At 43.3% G+C, this 18,228-nt stretch overlaps 1 protein-coding gene across 2 annotated transcripts in view; it reads right to left on the minus strand.

Annotated features, from left to right (window-relative positions):
- The window catches only part of cry2 (cryptochrome circadian regulator 2), a 17,934-nt gene extending 6,411 nt beyond the window's left edge, over positions 1–11,523 (minus strand). For both annotated transcript variants that reach the window (XM_080504937.1, XM_080504936.1), the window contains exons 1-9: positions 11,252–11,523; positions 7,839–7,947; positions 7,478–7,620; positions 5,700–5,884; positions 5,471–5,559; positions 4,392–4,532; positions 4,183–4,308; positions 2,553–2,738; positions 2,192–2,343 (exon numbers count right to left, since the gene is read on the minus strand). In XM_080504937.1, the coding sequence (XP_080361063.1) occupies positions 2,192–2,343; positions 2,553–2,738; positions 4,183–4,308; positions 4,392–4,532; positions 5,471–5,559; positions 5,700–5,884; positions 7,478–7,620; positions 7,839–7,947; positions 11,252–11,409 (1,289 nt within the window). In that variant the 5' untranslated portion in view covers positions 11,410–11,523. The remainder of the gene's footprint in view (positions 1–2,191; positions 2,344–2,552; positions 2,739–4,182; positions 4,309–4,391; positions 4,533–5,470; positions 5,560–5,699; positions 5,885–7,477; positions 7,621–7,838; positions 7,948–11,251) is intronic.
- Between the last annotated feature and the right edge of the window lie 6,705 nt (positions 11,524–18,228).

The raw sequence follows: 18,228 nt of genomic DNA on the forward strand, positions 1-18,228 counted from the left end.
AGTTAAAACCCAGCCTAACCCCAGTTAAAACCCAGCCTAACTCCAGTTAAAACTAGATAAAACCCAGCCTAACCCCAGTCAAAACTAGTTAAAACCCAGCCTAACTCCAGTTAAAACCCAGCCTAACTCCAGTTAAAACTAGATAAAACCCAGCCTAACCCCAGTTAAAACTAGTTAAAACCCAGCCTAACCCCAGTCAAATCTAGTTAAAACCCAGCCTAACCCCAGTTTAAACCCAGCCTAACTCCAGTTAAAACCCAGCCTAACCCCAGTTAAAACTAGTTCAAACCCAGCCTAACTCCAGTTAAAACTAGTTAAAACCCAGCCTAACCCCAGCTACAACCCAGCCTAACCCCAGTTAAAACCCAGCCTAACCCCAGCCTAACTCCAGTTAAAACCCAGCCTAACCCCAGTTAAAACTAGTTACAACCCAGCCTAACCCCAGTTAAAACCCAGCCTAACCCCAGTTAAAACCCAGCCTAACCCCAGTTAAAACCCAGCCTAACTCCAGTTAAAAGTAGTTAAAACCCAGCCTAACCCCAGTTAAAACTAGTTAAAACCCAGCCTAACTCCAGTTAAAACCCAGCCTAACTCCAGTTAAAACTAGATAAAACCCAGCCTAACTCCAGTTAAAACTAGATAAAACCCAGCCTAACTCCAGTTCAAACTAGTTAAAACCCAGCCTAACCCCAGTCAAAACTAGTTAAAACCCAGCCTAACCCCAGTTAAAACCCAGCCTAACTCCAGTTAAAACTAGATAAAACCCAGCCTAACCCCAGTCAAAACTAGTTAAAACCCAGCCTAACTCCAGTTAAAACCCAGCCTAACTCCAGTTAAAACTAGATAAAACCCAGCCTAACCCCAGTTAAAACTAGTTAAAACCCAGCCTAACCCCAGTCAAAACTAGTTAAAACCCAGCCTAACCCCAGTTAAAACCCAGCCTAACTCCAGTTAAAACTAGTTAAAACCCAGCCTAACCCCAGTTACAACCCAGCCTAACCCCAGTTAAAACCCAGCCTAACTCCAGTTAAAACTAGATAAAACCCAGCCTAACTCCAGTTAAAACCCAGCCTAACTCCAGTTAAAACTAGATAAAACCCAGCCTAACTCCAGTTCAAACTAGTTAAAACCCAGCCTAACTCCAGTTCAAACTAGTTAAAACCCAGCCTAACTCCAGTTAAAACTAGATAAAACCCAGCCTAACCCCAGTTAAAACTAGTTAAAACCCAGCCTAACCCCAGTCAAAACTAGTTAAAACCCAGCCTAACTCCAGTTAAAACCCAGCCTAACTCCAGTTAAAACTAGTTAAAACCCAGCCTAACCCCAGTTACAACCCAGCCTAACCCCAGTTAAAACCCAGCCTAACTCCAGTTAAAACTAGATAAAACCCAGCCTAACTCCAGTTAAAACCCAGCCTAACTCCAGTTAAAACTAGTTAAAACCCAGCCTAACTCCAGTTCAAACTAGTTAAAACCCAGCCTAACTCCAGTTAAAACCCAGCCTAACTCCAGTTAAAACTAGATAAAACCCAGCCTAACCCCAGTTAAAACTAGTTAAAACCCAGCCTAACCCCAGTCAAAACTAGTTAAAACCCAGCCTAACCCCAGTTAAAACCCAGCCTAACTCCAGTTAAAACTAGTTAAAACCCAGCCTAACCCCAGTTACAACCCAGCCTAACCCCAGTTAAAACCCAGCCTAACTCCAGTTAAAACTAGATAAAACCCAGCCTAACTCCAGTTAAAACCCAGCCTAACTCCAGTTAAAACTAGATAAAACCCAGCCTAACTCCAGTTCAAACTAGTTAAAACCCAGCCTAACTCCAGTTCAAACTAGTTAAAACCCAGTCTAACTCCAGTTAAAACTAGATAAAACCCAGCCTAACCCCAGTTAAAACTAGTTAAAACCCAGCCTAACCCCAGTCAAAACCAGTTACAACCCAGCCTAACCCCAGTTAAAACCCAGCCTAACTCCAGTTAAAACTAGATAAAACCCAGCCTAACTCCAGTTAAAACTAGTTAAAACCCAGCCTAACTCCAGTTCAAACTAGTTAAAACCCAGCCTAACTCCAGTTCAAATGAGTTAAAACCCAGCCTAATTTGAATGACCACAAGGTCAGTCCTTGGGGGGTGTCACCAGGACTGACCTTGGAGGTGAGAGGGTGGGGTGGGGGTGTGGAGGTGTGCAGCCTCACCTGATGTAGTCCCCGGTGGGGTCGGTCCTCCGCCCGAAGCCGACGGGACAGTAGCAGTGGAAGAACTGCTGGAAGAAGGCGCTGCAGGACAACCACATCCAGCTGCCGGCGTTCACACTCCAGTCTGCGTCCAGCAGCAGCTCCTCAAACACCTGCACACACACACACACACACACACACACACACACACACACACACACACACACACACACACACACACACACACACACACACACACACACACACACACACACACACACACACACACACACACACACACACACACACACACACACACACACACACAGTGAGCTCCCGCGGGGCGCTTCAGGCCTCCCTCCACCGGGGGGCGCCGTCTCACCTTCATGCCGCTCTCCCAGCTGAGCCACAGGTCGCCCCGGGTGAGGAAGCAGGCCACGGCGTGCCGGGCCAGGTGGTGGATCCAGCCCTCCTGCCGCAGCTGCGTCATGATGGCGTCGATCCAGGGGAACCCGGTCCGGCCCTCGGCCCACTTGGCCAGCGCCTCCGGGTTCTGGTCCCACGGGATCTGGGGGGGTCCGGGGGGGGGGGGGGGGGGGGGGACCAGGAAGTCAAGAACCGGAACAGACGCTTCTCGCGCTCAACAGCAGAGGGCGACCGTGAGCCCAACGCTGGTCCTGACGGCTTCAAACACTCGCCTGACCCGTTAGAACTAGTTAAAACCAGCCAAACTCCAGATAAAAGTAGTTAAAACTAGTTAAAACCAGCCTAACTCCAGTTCAAACTAGTTAAAACTAGATCAAACCAGCCCAACTGCAGTTAAAAGTAGTTAAAACTAGTTAAGCTATTTAAAACCAGCCTAACTCCAGTTAAAAGTAGTTAGAACTAGCTAAAACCAGCCTAACTCCAGTTCAAACTAGTTAGAACTAGCTAAAACCAGCCTAACTCCAGTTCAAACTAGTTAAAACCAGCCCAACTACAGTTAAAAGTAGTTAGAACTAGCTAAAACCAGCCTAACTCCAGTTCAAACTAGTTAAAACCAGCCCAACTACAGTTAAAAGTAGTTAGAACTAGCTAAAACCAGCCTAACTCCAGTTAAAAGTAGTTAGAACTAGCTAAAACCAGCCTAACTCCAGTTCAAACTAGTTAGAACTAGCTAAAACCAGCCTAACTCCAGTTCAAACTAGTTAAAACTAGATCAAACCAGCCTAACTCCAGTTAAAAGTAGTTAGAACTAGCTAAAACCAGCCTAACTCCAGTTCAAACTAGTTAGAACTAGCTAAAACCAGCCTAACTCCAGTTCAAACTAGTTAAAACCAGCCCAACTACAGTTAAAAGTAGTTAGAACTAGCTAAAACCAGCCTAACTCCAGTTCAAACTAGTTAAAACCAGCCCAACTACAGTTAAAAGTAGTTAGAACTAGCTAAAACCAGCCTAACTCCAGTTAAAAGTAGTTAGAACTAGCTAAAACCAGCCTAACTCCAGTTCAGACTAGTTAAAGGCAGCCCAACTACAGTTAAAAGTAGTTAAGACTAGATCAAACTAGTTCAAACTAGATAAAACCCAGCCTAACTCCAGTTGAAACTCGTTAAAACTAGTTAAAACCCAGCCTAACTCCAGTTCAAACTAGTTAAAACCAGCCTAACTCCAGTTCAAACTAGTCAAAACTAGATAAAACCCAGCCTAACTCCAGTTAAAACTAGACAAAACCCAGCCTAACTTCAGTTAAAACTAGTTAAAACTAGTTAAAACTAGATAAAACCCAGCCTAACTCCAGTTAAAACTAGTTAAAACTAGTTAAAACTAGATAAAACTAGATAAAACCCAGCCTAACTCCAGTTAAAACTAGTTAAAACTAGTTAAAACTAGATAAAACCCAGCCTAACTCTAGTTAAAAGTCATTAAAACCAGCCTAATTTGAATTAACCCCCCCCAGCACTGACCTGGGGGTGTCCCCAGCACTGACCTGGGGGTGGATGGGTGGGTGGGGGTGGGGTGTCCCCAGCACTGACCTGCACACAGATGGGGTTCCCCTCCATGTGGTCAAAGTTGGGGTTGTTGGTGGCGGCGGTGTAGAAGAACTCCCTCCACAGCAGCTGGCCGAACAGCGACAGAGGAGGGTTGCTGCGCTTCCGGAGCTGGAAGACAACAACCGTAAAGGGGCGGTCCTCCACCTGTTGCCGTGACGACGTGGAGCTTGCGGGTTGCGGGGGGGGGGTACCTTCATGTAGAGCTCCCGGAGGTTGTAGTACAGCACCCGGCAGGACAGGCAGCCGAAGCGCAGGTAGGGGCTGAGGCCGGTAGGGCTGGCGTACAGGGAGCAGGTGTTGACCCGGGGGTGCTCCAGGTTGGCCACCCACACCTGCACAGGGACACCCAGACGCTCAGGACCACTTCCTGACAACAGTCACACTGCGGCTCCTGGTCGCCATGGCAACCAGGAGTTCTGCACATGCTCAGTAGAGCCGATCAGAGCAGAGTTTCCTCCGTGGAGTCAGGAGTCCCAGTTCATAGTCTAGTGGGACTGGGACTTTTATTTTGATAGCCACCGTAATAACAATCCAACTTGGTAGTTTTATTTTGAAAGTCACCGTAATAACAATCCAACTTGGTAGTTTTATTTTCAAAGTCACCGTAATAACAATCCAACTTGGTAGTTTTATTTTCAAAGTCACCGTAATAACAATCCAACTTGGTACTTTTATTTTCAAAGTCACCGTAATAACAATCCAACTTGGTACTTTTATTTTCAAAGTCACCGTAATAACAATCCAACTTGGTACTTTTATTTTCAAAGTCACCGTAATAACAATCCAACTTGGTACTTTTATTTTCAAAGTCACCGTAATAACAATCCAACTTGGTACTTTTATTTTCAAAGTCACCGTAATAACAATCCAACTTGGTACTTTTATTTTAAAAGTCACCGTAATAACAATCCAACTTGGTAGTTTTATTTTGAAAGTCACCGTAATAACAATCCAACTTGGTACTTTTATTTTCAAAGTCACCGTAATAACAATCCAACTTGGTACTTTTATTTTCAAAGTCACCGTAATAACAATCCAACTTGGTACTTTTATTTTAAAAGTCACCCTAATAACAATCCAACTTGGTAGTTTTATTTTGAAAGTCACCCTAATAACAATCCAACTTGGTACTTTTATTTTGAAAGTCACCGTAATAACAATCCAACTTGGTAGTTTTATTTTGAAAGTCACCGTAATAACAATCCAACTTGGTAGTTTTATTTTGAAAGTCACCGTAATAACAATCCAATGCCGGTTTGTTTCTCCTCACCTTCTTATCCAGATGTTTGTTGAGTCGGTCCAGAGCCTCCGACTCTCCTCCTCGCCACACGGCCGTCGGTAAACCCCTCGTCTTGAAGCCTGCACACATTCACACATTCACACGTTCACACAGGTGGAGGTGAGAAACCCTCCGTCAGTGCCGCGAGGAGCTCCACCTCCACGAGCCCCCGGGTGGAGGGGGGTGTGTGACGGAGGTGTGACGGGGCGGCGGTGCGTACCCAGCTCCTCCAGTGACGGGATGCTGTACAGCCGGTCGTGGTCGTCGGCGATGTCCGTGCGGCAGCTGCCCATCTGTTGCTGGGTGACGGTGGGCAGCGGTCGCCGCGGCAACTCCAGCCGACTGACGATGGTCTGAAAGCGCTTGAAGGTCAGAGGAGGACTGTTGTTGTTCGTCTCGATGACCCTGTGGGCGCAAACAGACCGGCGTCACATCCTCATACTTTTACTGTGAAAATGTACTAACTTGAGGTGAGAAATACTTCAATTAAAGTACTTTGAAGAGTAAAGTATTTTGAAAAGTAATTGAAGTCATTTGAATAATTAAAGTCATTTGAAGAATAATTAAAGTACTTTGAAAAGTAATTAAAGTACTTTGAAGAGTAATTAAAGTACTTTGAAGAGTAATTAAAGTATTTTGAAGAGTAATTAAAGAACTTTGAAGAGCAAAGTATTTTTGAAAAGTAATTAAAGTCCTTTGAAGAGTAATTAAAGTCATTTGAAGAATAATTAAAGTACTTTGAAAAGTAATTAGTCTTTTGAAGAGTAATTAAAGTACTTTGAAAAGCAATTAAATTACTTTGAAGAGTAATTAAAGTACTTTGAAGAGTAATTAAAGTCCTTTGAAGAGTAATTAAAGTATTTTGAAAAGTAATTAAAGTCCATTGAAAAGTAATTAAAGTCCTTTGAAGAGTAATTAAAGTATTTTGAAATGTAATTAAAGTCCTTTGAAGAGTAATTAAAGTACTTTGAAAAGTAATTAAAGTCCTTTGAAAAGTAATTAAAGTCTTTTGAAGAGTAATTAAAGTCTTTTGAAGAGTAATTAAAGCCCTTTGAAAATCAATTAGAGCACTTTGAAGAGTAACTAAAGTACTTTGAAGAGTAAAAGTTTGACTCTTATGGTGGGAAGATTTATTCGTTAAGAGACGTCACTTTATGAAAACACAATCTGTGGTTTCGGCTTTAAAGCAGAAACTAATTCTAGAATAAAGTGAAACATTAAATTAAAAAAAAAGAACATTCTAGATCCATTTAGAGTTTGTGTCTTATACAACTCTTCTATATCAGTGAGGACGGCCGGCGGCGGGATTTACACGAGGGACGGCCTCCCATTGGCCGAACCAGCGCGGTAAGCCGGGCACATCTCCACGGCGACCAATTTGATCACACACACACACACACACACACACAGCTACACATACTGCTGTCCTTATGTAAGGAAGTGCTGTAATACACACACACACACACACACAGCTGATCCCTGCACATGGATCATAGTGTGACCTGCACCGGCGGCAGCCGGCCACCAGAGGGCGGCGCTGCACGTCTGACAGCAACACGACAAAACCGGTTTGTGTGTCATGTGAGTGAGTGGAGAGGAAAAAGAGGGAGAGTGCAAGATGTAAACAAAACAAGAAACTCCACCGAATCACCACAGAGGCGGAGAATCCATGAAAAAAACGCTTCGACCCAAAAAAAAATAATGTGTGAAATTAAAGATGAACCACAGCAGCCAGAACGCATCAAAACAAAACTATTTAATCAGAAATTAGTGGAAATTTTTAATTCAAAAGAGTCAGAAAACGGGCAAAAAAAACCAGAGAAACACTAAATAAAAAAAAAAAAAGAAAAACGGAATAAACAAAAGGGACTCAAACCCAGGCCTTCCTGTTGCTAGGCAACAGAGTAACACAGTGAAGTCACTGTGTTACTCACGGACTGTGAGACTGTGTTTAGTGATGGTGTGTGTGTGTGTGTGTGTGTGTGTGTGTGTGTGTACCTGTCCAGGTTGTACAGCGTGTGAGAGTTCCTGATCACCGTCTCCACGCCGAACTCCTGAGCCATCTTGATGATGGCGCCGTCCCTCTCCTTCCCGTACGGCTCGGGGTCGTACTCGAAGGTCAGCCGGGTCACCTTCCACTCCTGCAGCGGGAGGCAACGCCGTCAACCAGTGTGTGTGTGTGTGTGTGTGTGTGTGTACACACTCATGAATTTAAATCAGATCACATCTTTTATCCGCTTCATCTTCCTTCCAAACAAACTGACGGCAAGGATCCCGACATTAGGACGTCGTCGCTGGCGGCGACATCGTGATAATTGTACTTGGTGAGGTGAAAGATGGCGGCGCGGCGCGGCCGTACCTTGATGAGGCGCGGGAAGACGTCGGTGGGCTGACCACGGACCACGAACAGCCGCGAGTTCAGCTTCTTCAGGCTGTTGTCCAGGTCCTCCAGAGACTCCAGCAGGAACCTGGAACCACACACACAAAATAAATGTTTGCTAAATAAATAACTAAAAAAATAAATAAATATATATATATGTATGTATTATATATTCAAAGAGCTTACATTGTTATATAAATATCTATTTTTGGGAGGGAAATTTTTTTTAAACCAAAAAAAAAGAAAATCAAAAAAATGCCTATTATCCTACACCAGAAATTCTTTTATTAATTGATATATTTTTGAAAAAAAAGTGAACGACTTTAACGACTGATTACAGATGAGCAAAAAAAAAATTAAAAATTCCAAAATAATCTGAGTGTTCCTCACAGCAAAAAAAAATGGAAAAAAATAACAATTTAACAAATTTCTATTATCCTACACCAGAAAGTCTTATATTAGTTGATATATTTTTGAAAAAAAGTGAACGATTTCAAGACTTTGACTGATTACAGAGGAGCAAAAAAAAAAAATCAAAAAAAAAATGAAAAGAAAAAAATCTGAGGGTTCCTCACAGCAAAAGAAAAAAAAAATCTAAATAAAAAAAAAATCTGAGGGTTCCTCACAGCAAAAATAAATAAATAAATAAATAAATAAATAAATCTGAGGGTTCCTCACAGCAAAAAAAAAAAAAAAAATAAATAAAAAAAAATCTGAGGGTTCCTCACAGCAAAAAAAAATAAATAAATAAATAAATAAATAAATCTGAGGGTTCCTCACAGCAAAAAAAAAAAAATAAAAAAAAAAAATCTGAGGGTTCCTCACAGCAAAAAAAAAAAATCTAAAAAAAAAAAAAATCTGAGGGTTCCTCACAGCAAAAATAAATAAATAAATAAAAAAAAAAATCTGAGGGTTCCTCACAGCAAAAAAAAATGGAAAAAAATAACAATTTAACAAATTTCTATTATCCTACACCAGAAAGTCTTATATTAGTTGATATATTTTTGAAAAAAAGTGAACGATTTCAAGACTTTGACTGATTACAGAGGAGCAAAAAAAAAAAAATCCAAAAAAAAATGAAAAGAAAAAAATCTGAGGGTTCCTCACAGCAAAAGAAAAAAAAAATCTAAATAAAAAAAAAATCTGAGGGTTCCTCACAGCAAAAAAAAAAATAAAAAAAATAAAAAAAAATCTGAGGGTTCCTCACAGCAAAAATAAATAAATAAATAAATAAATAAATAAATCTGAGGGTTCCTCACAGCAAAAAAAAATAAATAAATAAATAAAAAAAAATCTGAGGGTTCCTCACAGCAAAAAAAAAAAAAAATAAAATAAAATAAATAAATCTGAGGGTTCCTCACAGCAAAAAAAAAAAAAATCAAAAAAAAAAATCTGAGGGTTCCTCACAGCAAAAAAAAAAAAATCTAAAAAAAAAAAAAAATCTGAGGGTTCCTCACAGCAAAAATAAATAAATAAATAAAAAAAAAAATCTGAGGGTTCCTCACAGCCAAAAAAAATAAATAAAAAAAAAAAATCTGAGGGTTCCTCACAGCAAAAAAAAAAAAAAATCTAAAAAAAAAAAAAAATCTGAGGGTTCCTCACAGCAAAAAAAATAAATAAATAAAAAAAAAAAAAATCTGAGGGTTCCTCACAGCAAAAAAAAAAAAAAATCAAAAAAAAAAAAAATCTGAGGGTTCCTCACAGCAAAAAAAAAAAAAAAATCAAAAAAAAAAAAAAATCTGAGGGTTCCTCACAGCAAAAGAAAATTTGAAAAAAATCTAAATAAAAAAATTTCTATTATCCTACACCAGAAAGTATTTTATTAATTGATATATCTTTGAAAAAAAGGTATATCAATGAACGATTTCAAGACTTTAATGACTGATTACAGATGAGCAAAAAAAATTTTTAAAAATCTGAACGTTCCTCACAGCAAAAATAACATTTTTGAAAAAAAAAATCTAAATAAAAAAAAATATCTGAGGGTTCCTCACAGCAAAAAAAAAAAATATCTGAGGATTCCTCACAGCAAAAAAAATCACTAAAAAAATCACAAACTACAAATATGGTAACTAATGAAGCATTTGGTACACAATTGATGATTAATATTAAATGTGAAGAAATGTAAAGTAAATCATAATATTCAACTTCTAAAATCATTTAACTAACCATAAAATCAAATTAGTATATACCTCTTTTATGATCTTTTGGCATTACAATAATGTCTTGATTTAATAATGTATTATTATGTCAGATCCGTCATAAAACCCTTCCAACAAATGAATAACTGAATGAGTAGCTGTTGTTCTAGCTGCTCCACTCACTCACACACTCCTTTTCCTGTCTGTCATTGTGTGTCTCTAATTATATGACCTCTTTTTTTTTTATTTAGAAAAACTCAGTGACTAACAATCAGCAGAAATAAATCATGCAAACGTGTTTCCATTGTGGATGGGTCAGTTAAAAGATTCACCCACTAGATCTACCTACTGGCAGCTCGATGAGACACCCGAATGGGTCAGAGGGTCACAGGATGAATCAACCTGAAACCTGCTTTTTCACTACGAGGAGGAAAATCCCTCGTTCCAGACTCCGTTGAGAAAACATCAATATTAGTGGCGATGAAGCCCGCAGTCAATGTCAACCAAAGGCTTTAAACTTCATCTAATCGGTGTAAAACAGTCTATATACACGATGCATGATCAGCATTCAGCAGTGGTTCTTTAAAAAAAAAGGAGGTTTTCTCCTTACAGGAGATTTTTTTAACACATTGTAATGTTACGTAAAATTGAATATTTCCTGCGATGGAGTTTGGAATTGATTTCACTAGGATGTAATACCGAGGTGACAATTTCAACACGAGCCGATTTTGTCACCGGGCTGTTGTTATTAGTGCAGGACAGTCAGTTTTCCTCTTAATTAACTGTTTTTGCAGATATGTGGTAAAACAAGCAAACGCGATGCGTCTATGCGGCGACGCTCCGCACCTCAAGGCTCCGCGAACCGTAAAACAAGCGATTTGGCAAATTAAAACCGCGCCGAATTATTCAGCTGGTGGTCCGGCTTCGGGCGCCGGTGTCGTTTTCCGCCGGTAAACCGGGACGACGCGGCGACAAAGCCAGCGGGAACGTTAAAATGCGGCGTTTCGCCTGCGGACTCTGGTGCGGGGAGTCAAGCTAGCGCTACAGCTAGCTAGCTAGCAGCGCCGCGGTGCGGCCGGCGGAGGCCTGCAGCCGAGCGCTGCGGCTCAAAACACGCATCAAAACACGCGTCGTCTCGTGTCGAGCGAGCGGAGCGTCTCGGACGGAGCGGAACGGGTAGCGGGTGGCGGGTGGCGGCGGGGAGGGGGGTGAGGGGGGGGGGGGGGGGGGGGGGGGGGAGAGGCGACCCACCTCCATCGGTTGATCCCGACGTTCGCGGCTCCGGCGAACCAGGGGTCCAGGATATAAACACAGCGCACCGTGTCCGCTCCGTCCAGGGCCTCCTGCAGCGCGGGATTATCGTGCAGCCGCAGGCATTTGCGAAACCAGTGCACCGAATTCACCACCATGGCGGCGCCTTAGTCCATCCCCAACGGTCAAATCCAACCGGGCGGCGACGAGGGAGCGCGTGCGGCGGCGGCGGAGCGACGAGCGACGGGGACTCGTCCAAACTTTACACCGCTGTCAACGCTCGAGCTACGCACAGGGGTGAGGGGGCGGGGCCAGAGTCGCCGTTGGGGCGTGGTCGCATCGCGGACCTTGTCCGCTGATTGGTCGGGCGGTGAACGCGTAAGAGTGAATTATAAAACAGAAGTGGCCGTGATTGGCGGACGCTGGGATGAAAGAGAAGAGCGGTGTCACGTTTGTGACACCGAGGCGGGCTGAGAGGCTGGAAGAGCCCGGGGAACCTCCGGGGGGGGAGGGGTTAGAGTGGAAGGGCCACCGTGGAGTCTCCAGGGGGGTTTTAGAGAGTGGAAGCGCCACCGTGGAGCCTCCAGGGGGGGTTTAGAGAGTGGAAGAGCCACCGTGGAGTCTCCGGGGGGGAGTTTAGAGAGTGGAAGAGCCACCGTGGAGTCTCCGGGGGGGAGTTTAGAGAGTGGAAGAGCCACCGCGGAGTCTCCGGGGGGGGTTTAGAGAGTGGAAGAGCCACCGTGGAGTCTCCGGGGGGGAGTTTAGAGAGTGGAAGAGCCACCGCGGAGTCTCCAGGGGGGGTTTACAGAGTGGAAGAGCCACCGCGGAGCCTCCAGGGGGGGTTTACAGAGTGGAAGAGCCACCGCGGAGCCTCCAGGGGGAGTTTAGAGAGTGGAAGAGCCACCGTGGAGTCTCCGGGGGGGAGTTTAGAGAGTGGAAGAGCCACCGCGGAGTCTCCGGGGGGGAGTTTAGAGAGTGGAAGAGCCACCGTAGAGCCTCCAGGGGGGATTTAGAGAGTGGAAGAGCCACCGTGGAGTCTCCGGGGGGAGTTTAGAGAGTGGAAGAGCCACCGCGGAGCCTCCAGGGGGGGGGGGGTTTAGATAGTGGAAGAGCCACCGTGGAGTCTCCGGGGGGGAGTTTAGAGAGTGGAAGAGCCACCGTGGAGTCTCCGGGGGGGAGGTTAGAGAGTGGAAGAGCCACCGTGGAGCCTCCAGGGGGAGTTTAGAGAGTGGAAGAGCCACCGTGGAGTCTCCGGGGGGAGTTTAGAGAGTGGAAGAGCCACCGCGGAGCCTCCAGGGGGGGTTTAGAGAGTGGAAGAGCCACCGTGGAGCCTCCAGGGGGGGTTTAGAGAGTGGAAGAGCCACCGTGGAGTCTCCGGGGGGGAGTTTAGAGAGTGGAAGAGCCACCGTGGAGCCTCCAGGGGAGGTTTAGAGAGTGGAAGAGCCTCCGGGGGGAGTTTAGAGAGTGGAAGAGCCACCGTAGAGCCTCCAGGGGGGGTTTAGAGAGTGGAAGAGCCACCGTAGAGCATCCGGGGGGGGTTTAGAGAGTGGAAGAGCCACCGTGGAGCCTCCGGGGGGGGTTTAGAGAGTGGAAGAGCCACCGTGGAGCCTCCAGGGGGGGTTTAGAGAGTGGAAGAGCCACCGTGGAGTCTCCGGGGGGGGTTTAGAGAGTGGAAGAGCCACCGTGGAGTCCCCGGGGGGGAGTTTAGAGAGCGGAAGAGCCACCGTGGAGCCTCCAGGGGGGGTTTAGAGAGTGGAAGAGCCACCGTGGAGTCTCCGGGGGGGGAGTTCAGAGAGTGGAAGAGCCACCGTAGAGCCTCCAGGGGGGTTTAGAGAGTGGAAGAGCCACTGTGGAGCCTCCAGGGGGGGGTTTTCATCTGTACTTGATCTTGGTCCTGGTCTTGGTCAACCAACCAATCAAAAAAAATTAAAAATAATAATAAAGAATTAAGTGAAGTCAATATCCACATAAACACATAAGATGGGTACAGAAAAATACAACAGTTTTCATATTAAATGTTTATTAAAATGGAAACATGGAAAAGAAATTAACTTAAAAAAGGAAAAGAAACCTACAAGAGAACTGGTCCAGCCAGCAGGGGGCAGCAAAACCTCAGGATACATGATAGCATGTGTTTGGAAAACATTATATATATATATATATATATATATATATATATATATATATATATATATATATATATATATATATATATATATTAGGATATCTGTGAACAAACTAAAGAATAAGTAATAAGTGGTGGAAAATTTAAAAAAAGTTTTGTACTTTTTCCTTTTTCGAACAGTGTGCGGTGATTTGTTATGTATTGGCTTTATGTGTATTTATTTGTACTTTTTCTTTCTTTTGTATGTACAAATAGTTCTATATTTTTATACATGTTCGAAATAAAAACCAAAACATTCATTCATGACTTTGAAAATGTCTAGAAGTTCTAATTCACACTTTGATGTGTTGCTTTTGATCCATTAATGAAAGGGGCGTGACGTCTTTGATGTTCATGCGTGTGACTGAGCTTTATCCAAGCGTTTCTCTGATTCAGTTCCCACACCAGCCAAAAACAATCTGCTTTCACACGGGAAACGTCCTGTGTCCCGGCGTCGCCACGGAAACGCCTCACAAGTCATGTAGTTCCCACGACAGGCCAGTAGGCGGCGCCACAGAAACACACCAGGAACAGAGGAACTGACAAATCCAGCATTTTACACCGATAATCACAGTTCTTTCTCTTTTTTTTTTTTTTTTTTTTTTTACATTTTCCATAAATTGCACCAGATTGTAGAATTTCTTTAATTGTCTGATTGTGTACATATAAGCAGTTCCTGGCTGATTCCACCAGAGGGCGCTGTGTCGCCTCTCTACTTGTTATCTCACACGTTTGAATCGTTTTATCTCAACAGTGAACATTTTGAACTTCTATTTGACACTTTATTGATCATTTGGGGTTTAAAAAGCATGAATTCATAGATTTAACTATAAGAAATGATCAGATTTAAGTTACTAAAGACTTTAGGTTTGAAGCCAGTTTATTTCTCTTTCTTTACTTGTAAACCACTTTTGAGAGAGATTTCATGACATGACCCACAAATCACCCGCTAGTGTACAATACATGAAAAACAAATTTGCACAAATAAAATATAAAACAAAATGAGCAAAGCAGGAAATACGAGATTCTCAGATTCTCTTTTTGAATCGTTTTTTTTTTTTTTTACAGTCGGACGTTTTGTTCAGACGTCACATTTCTTCAGCCGAAACTACAGTCGAGGGGGTAAATTTAAAAAAATAAAAAAATCAAGGTCAACATCTTGATGCAAAACAAAAAAACGTCCCTTGCTGAGCAAAACGAGACGGACGAAGACGAACCCGTCCGTCCAAATCTACATTTCAGGAGTTGAAAGAAGCAGCGCAGCCACGACGTTTGTTAAAGTTTATTTTATTAGGAGGTTTCGGGTTCCAGCAGCCATGAAACGTCAGAATCGCCAAGACCTGCAAGACAGACACCGTCAGACCCAGACCCAGACCCAGACCCCCCCCCACCCCCCCAACCCCACCCACCCACCCACCGGAGGAGGCCTCAGACTTTGTGGTGCCCCCCCTTGCCGCCGTCCGTGGGGTAGCCGTGGTGTCCGTCCGGGTAGCCGTACTCGGTGGGGGTGTAGCGGGTCTGGGCGAACACCACCCGGCCCCGCTGGTAGCGGGAGCGCGAGTCGAAGGCGTAGACCGGCTCCAGGTCCGACACGTCGGTCCAGAAGTGGCCGTCGTCCGGCTGCCCGATGATCACGTCGTGCGGCTGGCCGCCGCCTCCGCCGCCGCCGCCGCCGCCGAACTGGACCTGGGTCTGGGGGGGCACGTACGGGTAGCTGTTGTCGCTCCCGTAGCCCCCGGAGGACGCGGACCCCCCGGTTCCAGAGGAGCTGCTGCCTGCATGAGACCCCTGGTACGTGAAGGGCCAGTCCGGGTCTCCAGTCTCTATTGGGGGTAGGAGGGGGGGGGGGGTATCAGGGGGGGGTGGAGACGGTCGGGGACGAGGGTGACTTACGTTTGTTGGGAGGGTAGCAGGAGATGGAGCCGATCAAGAGGCAGAGAAGCAGGACCAGGCCGCTGCACCACAGAACACACTTTAGAATCTCTACCGCCAAAACACCTTCGTTTCACTTCGGGGGGGTCCAACCGGCAGTGGGGGGGGGGGGGGGGGGGGGATGTGACCCCCCGCAGTTTGACCGATGTGAAGCTACAAAGCTGGAACTCACCTCATTGTTGTTGCAGTCGTGGGAAGACCTGGATGTGTTTGATGGACGAGCCTGAAGAAAGGAAGAGTTTGATGAGAAACGCCGCCGCCAAGCCTCGGTGTGACCCTCAGTGGGACCCTTACCTTGGCAGAGCGCTGAGACGGACCAGGCAGGAGCTCCTCTGTGCCTCCCTCACAGCCCCGGACGGGCTTTTATACCCTCCTGCCCCCCCTGGCCTCCGGCTCCTGCCCACCACCACCACCACCCCCACCCACTGAAGCTCCCAACGCCAACAGCTGCTGCAGCTGGAGTTACACTCAATTTATTTTTATTTTAATCCTATTTTGTTCATTTTATGGTTTATTTTAATTTTATTTTATTTAAGTTTATTTAATTCTACTTAATATAATTTAATTTAATTTAATTTAATTATATTTAGTTTAATTTGATTTAATTTGATTTAATTTGATTTAATTTCATTTAATTTCATTTAATTTCATTTAATTTCATTTAATTTCATTTAATTTCATTTTATTTCATTACATTTTATTAAATTTTATTTCATTTTGTTAAATTGTATTAAATTGTATTTAATTCAATTTAATTTAATTTATTTCAATTTTTTTTTCTTTCTTTTTTCAATTTCTGACTTTATTTGCAATTTATGTCAAACTTTTATTTCTATTTATTTTTGTTCATTTATTATTTATTTCAAATGTAATTATTTTACAGATCAATATTCTGTACGTTAAATTCATAAAAATATTGCCAAATTAATTAATTAATTGTTAAAAAAAAACATGTATTTACTTTCGAATTTTGAATTTCAAATTTTTTATTTGGGATTCTTAATTTTTAATTGTTAATTTTCCATTAAAGATTTTAAATGTCAATTTAAAAAAAAATTTTATTACATTATTTTATGCATTTATTATCATACTTATTATTTAGTTTATAATTTTTTGTTCTCGTTATTTATTATTTAGTTTATAATTTTTGCCCTTGATGAGTGTTTGGAGGTCAGAGGTCGTGAGGATCAACGAGTCATCAGCAGAAATAAACATTAAATATCATTTCTCACATCCTTCGTCTCTGCTGCTCGTCCCACGAATGCATGTTACAAAATAAAAGCCAAACTTGAACACATGAGGACGTGGAGCAGAAGAGACTTTTCTACCGCCAGGCTCTATGCCGATGTGATGAGTGGGCGTCGCACCGACACCCCGGGACGGCAGATAAAGACCAACGTGACCTTGGAGACGAACTCAAGCCGTCGTCTCCTGACGTTCATTACAAACCTGCAGATTTACAAAATAAAACACGACACGTTCAGTCACTTCAGACAGGAAATCATGACGTAAACATACATTTTATGTTCAGAAGTCAAACTGTATATCTATGATAGAATCAGTGTTCAGAATAGAATCAAACTTTTTGGAAACGGTATAACTTTTTTTTTAAACTCGCTCTGACGCAACATTTTAAAAACACTCGGACTCCAACTTTTCAGAAACGCTGCTGCTGCTCGCTACGGTTCTGCACATGCTCAGTAGAGCCAATCAGAGCAGAGTTTCCTCCCTGGCCTCAATCTCCTCAGATTTGGTGCTTTTAGTTAGACAGCCACCGTAATAACAATCCAACTTGGTGCTTTTAGTTAGACAGCCACCGTAATAACAATCCAACTTGGTGCTTTTATTTTGACAGTCACCGTAATAACAATCCAACTTGGTGCTTTTATTTTGACAGTCACCGTAATAACAATCCAACTTGGTGGCTTTATTTTGACAGTCACCGTAATAACAATCCAACTTGGTGCTTTTATTTTGACAGTCACCGTAATAACAATCCAACTTGGTGCTTTTATTTTGACAGTCACCGTAATAACGATCCAACTTGGTGCTTTTATTTTGACAGTCACCGTAATAACAATCCAACTTGGTGCTTTTATTTTGACAGTCACTGTAATAATGATCCAACTTGGTGCTTTTATTTTGACAGCAACAATAATAACATTCCAACTTGATGCTTTTATTTTGACAGTCACCATAATAACAATCCAACTTGGTGGCTTTATTTTGACAGTCACCGTAATAACATTCCAACTTGATGCTTTTATTTTGACAGTCACCATAAAAACATTCCAACTTGATGCTTTTATTTTGACAGTCACCATAATAACAATCCAACTTGGTGGTTTTATTTTGACAGTCACCGTAATAACAATCCAACTTGGTGGTTTTATTTTGACAGTCACCGTAATAACAATCCAACTTGGTGGCTTTATTTTGACAGTCACCGTAATAACAATCCAACTTGGTGGCTTTATTTTGACAGTCACCGTAATAACATCTTCCTCCTCTAACGTCAGGTTATGTGAGACAGGACAAATTATTTGGGACAGGACAGACAGGACAGGACAGGACGGACAGGACAGGACAGACAGGACGGACAGGACAGGACGGACAGGACAGACAGGACAGGACCGATTATGTGAGACAGGACAGACAGGACAGGAGAGGACAGACAGGACAGGACAGGACAGGAGAGGACAGACAGGACAGGACAGGACGGACAGGACAGACAGGACAGACAGGACAGGAGAGGACAGACAGGAGAGGACAGACAGGAGAGGATAGGACAGGATAGGACAGGACAGGAGAGGACAGACAGGACAGACAGGACAGGACAGGACAGGACAGGACAGGAGAGGACAGGACAGATAGGACAGGA

Source organism: Blennius ocellaris (assembly GCF_963422515.1).
Source record: "Blennius ocellaris genome assembly, chromosome: 11".
In the NCBI taxonomy this organism is placed as follows: Eukaryota; Metazoa; Chordata; class Actinopteri; order Blenniiformes; family Blenniidae; genus Blennius; species Blennius ocellaris.